The sequence below is a fragment of the Somniosus microcephalus genome, chromosome 28 (genome assembly GCF_052327205.1).
Source record: "Somniosus microcephalus isolate GS21.2 chromosome 28, FLI_Smic_1.0, whole genome shotgun sequence".
NCBI classification, from domain to species: domain Eukaryota; kingdom Metazoa; phylum Chordata; class Chondrichthyes; order Squaliformes; family Somniosidae; genus Somniosus; species Somniosus microcephalus.
This window is the reverse complement of record NC_141014.1, coordinates 24,978,917-24,987,326: the sequence shown is the minus strand read 5'-3', so window position 1 is coordinate 24,987,326 and position 8,410 is coordinate 24,978,917. Positions and strand designations below refer to the sequence as shown.

The window sequence follows — 8,410 nt, the reverse complement described above, 5'->3', positions numbered from 1 at the left end:
CCCTCAGCCTCACTCCCCTCAGCCTCACCCCCTCAGCCTCACTCCCCTCAGCCGCACCCGCCCCCCCCCTCAGACTCGTTCCCCCCCAGCCTCGCCCCCTCCCACCCCACCAGGACCTACCTACTCACAAGATACTCCCTTGCCTTCAGACTGTTAACTAATTCTGGTCCGTAAATTCAGTGCGGCCTGTTCCCTGGTTGGTTCCAAAACGTAAGAAGTCACACAACACCAGGTTATAGTCCAACAGCTTTATTTGAAGTCACAAGCTTTCAGAGCGCTGCTCCTTCGTCAGGTGAAGTGGAGAGATGCATAAAGACACAGCTTATATAGTCAGAGAATAATGTCAGATGTTTACAGGAAACCTGTGACTTCTTATATTTGTCCACCCCAGTCCAACTCCGGCATCTCCACACCATGGCTACTATCGACACGTTCCAAAACATGTTGGTTCTGGAAAACGGTCCTGAACACATTCTGGAAATTTAGTACTTGAGTTTCTCCCAGTCTATGTGAAAATTAAAATCTCCCTGCTCTTGCTACAGGCTTCCCTGTTCTCCGAATTTAATAGATTAGTTGAGACTAAGTAGAAGAGTTTTGAAATATATTACAGATGATCGGCCTGGAAATTCAGGAGCATCCATTTTTCGGCGCTCGGGGGTGGGTGGGGGGTGGGTAAAGGATAATTACCCGGCGACAGAATGGTGAGGTCCGAGGCTCCCGAGATATTGGGCCTAAGGCCTCGTTGTCGTGGAGACGGAATGTACAAAGTGCGAGGAAAAATCGGTGCGCTGCTGGCATCGCAGTGGCCCTTGGGAAAGTGGATGTGGGAGCCTGATCTGACCCCACAGGGCCATGTTCGGGGGGTCAGAGGCTGGGGCAGGGGGATGGGCGTGTGGGGATTGGGACACAGGTCCTGGTGTCCGCGATTGCGGGTCGAGGCTGGTGGGGTAGAGGGAGCGGGCGAACGGGATTGGGGCCTGGGGACTGCAGTCAGGGCGCGGGGGTGGATGTTTGTTAGGATTGGCAGCAAAGACAAGGTGGCCGAGAGCGGAGACCTGGGTGGGGTGGATCGGGAGCAGCGATCGAGTGATTTAATGTGGGGGTCAGCAGCAATGTTCCCTCTAAGTTTTTTTTCCGTGCGTGGTCCCTTTAGGTTGTGAGTTCAAGTCCCACTCCAGGGACTTGAGCACATAAATCCAGGCTGACACTTCAGTGCAGTACCGAGGGAGTGCTGCACTGTCGGAGGTGCCGTCTTTCGGATGAGACGTTAAACCGAGGCCCCGTCTGCTCTCTCAGGTGGACGTAAAAGATCCAGTGGCACTATTTCAAAGAAGAGCAGGGGAGTTCTCCCCGGTGTCCTGGCCAATATTTATCCCTCAACCAAAATAACAAAGACAGATTATCTGGTCATTATCACATTGCTGTTTGTGGGAGCTTGCTGTGCGCAAATTGGCTGCTGCGTTTCCCACATTACAGCAGTGACTACACTTCAAAAAGTGCTTCATTGGCTGTAAAGCGTTTTGGGACGTGCGGTCATCGTGAAAGGCGCTATAGAATTGCAAGTCTTTCTTTTTTAATTTGCTGCGTAGCATCTTCCAGCGGCAATCGCTTGTGAGCGGCCTGCGCGGGGCCTCCCAATTGGTGTGCGGCTGCGCGCCCACGCACCTTAGGGGGAACATTGGTCAGGAATTACACTCCTGCTCCTCCCCACTCCACATTCAGGTAAGTCATCTACCTTTTAGGTTTACAGGCAATCCCTCGGGCGGGCATCTCCTGCTTGCAGTCGTGATGGCGATGGCTGCCTCGTGGCAAACCGATGTTTGCAGCGGGCAGCTGAATCAGGCATTGGCTCCATTATTTGCTTGTGAAAAGGGCCTAATGGCTGCTTCACCTGCGTGGGTAAAGGACGCCTCTTGTTGTTTGCCCTTATCCAAGATGGCGGCCGGCGCACTTCCGGCTGAAAGTGCGCCCGCGCTCCCTGCCCGCCATTTTTGGGGCCTTCGCTCAGCGTCAGGTGGAGCAGCTTGATTCTCGGAGCTCAAACTCCCAAACGGTGGCTCTGACAGAACTAATGGAACGAGGAGGTCGACAAAATCAAATTCTTTTAAGAAAATGGTGGTTGTGCAAATTTTTTCCAGATAGTGTCTCAGCCACAAACGATTCATGATTGTAATCATTTAAATCTCCTTTAATTGCTTCATATAATTCAATAGAATAAGAAAGTGTGGGATGAGAGGTTAATTGCCCCACCCATTCTGCTCCTCCCCTATATAATAGTCTGTATTCCTCTCAATTCATCTTCTCAGGCAACTGCAGGGCATGGGGTTCATGGTGTAATGGTGAGAACTTTGGACTCTGGGTCTAACGATCCAAGTTCACATCTGGGTGGAACCTGTTTTTAAGGTGATTGGCAAAGGAACCAAAGGTGACATGAGGAAAAACGAGTGGTTAGGATCTGGAATGCACTGCCCGAGAGGGTGGTGGAGGCAGATTCAATCACGGCTTTCAAAAGGGAGTTGGACAAGTACCTGAAGGAAAAAAATTTGCGGTGCTACGGGGAAAGGGCGGGGGAGTGGGACTGGCTGAAGTGTTCTTGCAGAGAGCTGGCACGGGCTCGACGGGCCGAATGGCCTCCTTCTGTGCTGTAACCATTCCATGATTCTACCTTCTATAAAATTTGACTTGCCTCCAAAGTTAATTGAAGTAAAACTCCACAGATATCTATCTAAACTTATATCTATGTTCTGCAGCCTTGACCCATGGAACATTTGAATCATACGGCACAGAAAGGGGCCCATTCGGCCCATCACCTTTCTGAGCACAACATTTCCACGGCACCAGCAGTGAAGCGACAAGCATTTAATTGTGACATCGTTCATTGAGTTCGGAGCTTTTATAAGCACAGTGATATCATGCAATGTAATATTATAAGGAAGACTGATTGATCCACATTGCAGGGTGTTCTTGAGTCTGGCAATAATGGGATAGGGTCTTTTGGTCTCGCGGTATTTTGGGAGGATCTGTGAGCACTGAAAGTAGGGCCCTCGGTTCTGGGAGCAGTGTAGAGAGGCAATGCAAGCGCATTGAGGAGGGAGCTTCCAGGGGCTTGGAGCAACTGTGGACTGTTCTGGGATCAGGAAGCACTGGGAATGTGATCTCGAGGTTTTTAAGCATTGAGAAGTGGAGTTTGGGGTGGGGGTGGGGGGCCCAGGATCTAGGAGTGTGGGGGAAGCCCGGGGATTGCCAGGGGAGGCGACTTTAGTCTTGTAGGATTGGGAGCTGCTGAGATCTGGCAGCATTGGGCACATGGTCCAGCAGTGAAGGGGGACAGGACAATGGGACCCGAACTGCCCTCGGTCCCATTCAGGCCCTTCGGTCCCAACCCCCACTGCATTCTCTGTTGTCAGCTGGTTCCTGTCTTTACAATCTGCCTTCAAAGAATTAGCGCACCATTCGAGTTTGCCAACTTACATAGGCCGAAATTCCTGGGCTCTTCCAGCAAAGGTTGGTCAGAGTTCAGTGGAACGGTTGCAAACTCTACCTGGTCCTGAATACTCTGGGCATACATTGGTGGGGGGCTTCTGCGGAGCCTAGTATGGGATGGAACTTATCTCTGCCCTCTATAGGGCACTCTATACGAGTATCAGAGGGGGCTGGGCTGAATGCAGAGAGACCCTACATTGGGAGCCCCCGTGCCCATGACATCATAAAGATCTGACGTAAGATTGAATGCCAGCGCTGGCCTACGGAAGGGCGGAAGTGGACCCCATGGGGGGGAGGCGCTGCTGGGGGGGGGCGTGCGGAGAGAATTTTAGGCCGAGGTCGTGGCCTGGCCCTCAAAGATGGTAGATTTTTTTAACATATGAAACGGTGAACCCTTTACAAAGATGACTCCTCGGGGCTCATTTTCATTATTTTTCGGACGGGCCGGGGTGGGGGGGGTGTCCCGATTCACCCTGGACCTGGCACCGAGGTTAGATATCTTGGCAGCTGAGGGCTGGCTGGTTCCGGAGATGTGTGGCAAGCCCTTGGCACCGTGCCAATTTGGTGCTCTTTTCCAGACCCTCCACAGACTGGTGGGGTCAGTGCTGGCCCGGGCACTGGTGGGGCTGGATCCCGGCACTTGTGCCAGGATTGCAGCCAGTTTGAATCTTGACGTCTTTAATAAACATAAGTTTGCAGGAACAACCACAGATGACCTCATAAAACACTCTGACAGAACACAGCGAATTAATCTCTGCTGCTTTCACCTCTTTGCTGTGCCTGGGCAGTCAACATTGCACAGGCGCGGAGAAGAGGAAAAGGCACTCGATTTTCCCACTATTCCCATCAAGCAAATTCCATATTTCTCTGAAGCTAACTCTACCATCCACCACCATCACGTGGATTGACTCTGAGATCACAGTTCATCATCTGGAGCCTTTCTGCATCTTAACCCCATCATGTATGGCTTCGGGGTTTGTGTCAATTTGTATTCACCTTGCAGGCTTGGTGAAGAGGTCATGTCGGGCCAGTAGAACTCAAATTTCTGGAGGAGAGAAGTGAAGAACAGAAAGAGCTCCATTCTGGCCAGTTTTTCTCCTGGGCACGCTCGCAGACCTAGAACATTCAACGCAACATTCAATGTGTTAATGAGTGGAGATGAAAAATAAACCTTGCTTGAAGCAAGCCAGAGTGGTTCAAGTGTTCAGACTACGTTGCAAATCATGTTGCCAGCAGATAGTAAAACACCATATGGTAGACGTTAGACGTTACTCTATTGATGGTCCCAATCTTGGCATCCTACTTGATCCTGAGCTCAGCTTCATACCCCTTATCCTCTCCATCACCAAGTCCACCTTCTTCCAGCTCCGCAACATCGCCTGTCTCCGTCCCGTCTCAGCTCACCTGCGGCTGGAACCCTCATCTGTACCTCTAGACTCAACTCACCCAATGCTCTCCTGGTTAGCCTCCAACAACAACAATGAATTGCATTTATATAGCACCTTTAACGAAGTCAAACATCCCCAAGGCGCTTCACAGGAGCGTTATCAGACAGAATTTGACACCGCGCTGCATAAGCAGATATTAGGACAGGTGACCAAAAGCAAGGTCAAAGAGGCAGGTTTTAAGGAGCGTCTTAAAGGAGGAGAGAGAGGCAGAGATGTTTAGGGAGGGAATTCCAGAGCTTAGGGCCTAGACAGCTGAAGGCACGGCCGCTAATGGTGGGGTGAAGGAAGTGAGGATGCGCTAGAGTTCAGAATTGGAGGAACGCGGAGATCTCGGAGGGTTATAGGGCTGGAGGAGGTCACAGAGATAGGGAGGGGTGAGGCTACGGAAGGATGAGAATGTTAAAATCGGGACGTTGCCGGACCGGGAGCCAGTGTAGGTCAGCGAGCACAGGGGTGATGGGCGAACGGGACTTGGTGCGAGTTAGGACACGGGCAGCAGAGTTTTGGATGATTACAGAGATTTCCACAAAGAAAGGAGAAATAACGTCAGAGAATTGCAGTTAGCAGAGGTCCCCTCCCCACCCCCACCTCTATCTTCAGGAAGAATAAAGCATGAGTTGTGTTGGAAGGCGCTCCTGCTTGTTGTTAGGGTGAAGATTAAATTAATCTAGAACTGATTGTAAACAAGAATCTTGGCAGCCTGAAGTGCCGACTCACCCATTGAAAATGGAATGAATGCCTCTGGTTTAAAGAATTCCCCATTTTCATTCAGGAAGTTCTCTGGATTAAATTGTTTTGGGTCCTTCCATTGTGTCTCATCAGACAAAGCTGACAGCATGTTTATTAAGATAAACGTTCCCTGGAAATACAGAACAAAATACCTGCATTAAGTCACACAACGCAAAGGGTTACATCTCACCGTCTCTTACACATCATCATCATCGGTATTTAAGGAAAGGCAGAAAAGCTGGAATGGTAATTTGTTCCACTCCCGGCCTGGAGGAACAAGCACTTCTTAAGATAAAAATAAAAAAGTTTATGCATCTCGTGTTATCAAATGGAGCACAGGAGGGGGTCATGACGATGGTTTTGAAAGGGAGGGTACCTGAGGGGAAGAAACAATTACAGTATCAATAGCATGGGCACCAGAAAGGGAAATTGGGTGGTCAGCAGTTTAGTAGGAATGGGGGGGTCAAGGAATCCTAGGTTGCTCAGGGACGTACGGTTGGACATAGATTGAATGTTTGTGGCTCTGGCTTAGATGAAAGGACCGAGTGCAATGTATCCAAGTTTGCTGACGATACAAAGCTAGGTGGGACAGTAAGATGTGAGGAGGATACAAAGAGCCTGCAAAGGGAACTAGACAGGTTAAGTGAGTGAGCACTACAGGCTAACTCTCTCCCTCCTTTCTTGAATACCGAGGTTACATTTGCTACCTTCCAATCTGCTGGGAACGTTCTAAATGTAGGGAATTTGGAAAATCGCAACCAAAGTATCCATTATCTCTGCAGCCACCTCTTTTCAAACTCTAGCGTGTAGGCAGAGAAGTGAGAAGTGATTCATTTTGGAAGGAAGAATGAAGAGAGGCAAAGTAAACGATATGGTATAATTTTAAGGGGATGAGGAACAGAGAGACCTGGGGTTTACAGACACAAATCTTTGAAGGTGGCAGGACAAGTTGATAAGGCTGTTAAGGCTTTATAAAGAGAGGCATAGAATATAAAAGCAAAAATTATATTCCAACCCTTTATAAAGCATTGGTTAGGCCTCAGCTGGAGTATTGTGTCCAATTCTGGGCACCACACTATAGGAAGGATGTCAAGGCCTTGGAGAGGTACTAGAATGGTACCAAGAATGTGGGACTTCAGTTATGTGGAGAGACTGGAGAAGCTGGAGTTGTTCTTCTTAGAGAAGAGAAGGTTAAGGGGAGATTTGATAGAGGCGTTCAAAATCATGAGGGGTGATGTAAGAAAAAGGAGTCTCACACATTAAGTAACTTTAAAGTAAGTTTTAAGCAACTTATAATCACACTATATACAAGAGAGGTCTTCACCATGCCTCTGGTAGAAGCCTCTTACAATACTGAGCAGTTCAGTATTTATACCAGTCCAACAGGAAGTGATGTATGACAGGAAGTGAGGTATGTACAAAGTTCACAGTTCATAGTTCACAGTTCACAGGAAGTGATGCACATAACTTCCCGGAAGTTATTATTATTATCACATTCTTCCCTCCTGCAGGATTAGAAGGCTGTGGTCTTCCTTTTGTTCCGCAGCCGCCGAACGAGGAAGAGTCGCACCCGTTTGGGTTCCCGTCGTAGAGGGTCGCTGGTCCGCTTACATGCGGTTGGCCATTGGTCAGAGTCTGTGTGGCCTGGATTACCCTGTGAAGGGTCGGGGAGATCATGGCTTCGTGTACGAGCCCCAATAGGTTCAAAGTCGGTCTGCCTCTGTTCAGGGGGAGGTGCAGAGCTGGTCTGTGGCGGATCAGTGCTCTCGTGCGCGGTACTGGTAGGGTCGCAACTTTGAGTACGGGGTTCTACCGGCACCAAGCTAGTTGGTGTCCGATCAGGATCCTGGAGAGGGGTACCCGATAGATTCCAAGAGTTTCCCGGTAAAATACCATCACCCGATGTCCCACTAGGTCCTGGTGGGCAGGGAGCCAGATCCCATAATGATACGGTAGATTCTCGGCCGTCGGGATATCGTATGTTTGCATAGGTGGGGTTGGCATCGGTTAGTTCGACCTCATATACGAGGGGGTCATTTTTAGACGTCCGAACGTATCTTCAGAGTAGTACCGGTCCAGGAGTAGTTAGCCATGACGGGAGTGATGTCCCATGAGATGAGCGACGCTGGAATCCAAAGAACCGCTCATGAGGTGTAGTATTTGTGGCTGTAGAAAGAAGGGACCGTATAGAGTGCAATGCATCCGGAAGCACTGCTTCCCATTGCTGGTCTGGTAGGCTCTGAGATCTTAAAGCAAGACGTACGGAATTCCAGATGATACCGTTATACCTCTCTACCTGCCCATTTCCGATGGGATGGTATGGTGTTGTTTTGCTTGTAGCAACTCCCCGTTCTGAGAGGTAGTCCTCGAGTTCCTTTGACATAAAGGATGGACCCCGATCTGAGTGAATATAAGCCGGCATGCCACAGAGAGAAAATACCTGCTCAAGGCAGCAGATTACTGTGGACGCCAGCATATTGGAGCAGGGGAAGGCAAACGGAAAACGTGAATATTCATCAATCATGGTGAGCAAATATGTGTTCCGAGTGGAAGAGGGCACTGGGCCCTTAAAATCGATGCTAAGTCGTTGCATCGGTTGGGTTGCGTGTATGAGCACACCATCTGAGGGGCAGAAGAACGGAGGTTTTAATTCCGCACAAAGCCGGCATTCTGAGCATATTTTCTTTACATCTCCAGTAGAAAAAGGGAGATTCCGTGATCGTACGAAGTGTAGCATGCGCGTAACGCCA

General features: G+C 49.6%; 1 protein-coding gene across 1 annotated transcript in view; it reads right to left on the bottom strand.

The window, feature by feature from the left end:
* Positions 1–233: 233 nt before the first annotated feature.
* Positions 234–8,410, bottom strand: part of LOC147099455 (cytochrome P450 2J2-like) — a 28,981-nt gene continuing 20,804 nt past the window's right edge. Inside the window, exons 8-9 of the mRNA XM_085969625.1 lie at positions 5,649–5,790; positions 234–4,599 (exon numbers count right to left, since the gene is read on the bottom strand). Coding sequence (XP_085825751.1) covers positions 4,400–4,599; positions 5,649–5,790 — 342 coding nt within the window. The 3' untranslated portion in view covers positions 234–4,399. The remainder of the gene's footprint in view (positions 4,600–5,648; positions 5,791–8,410) is intronic.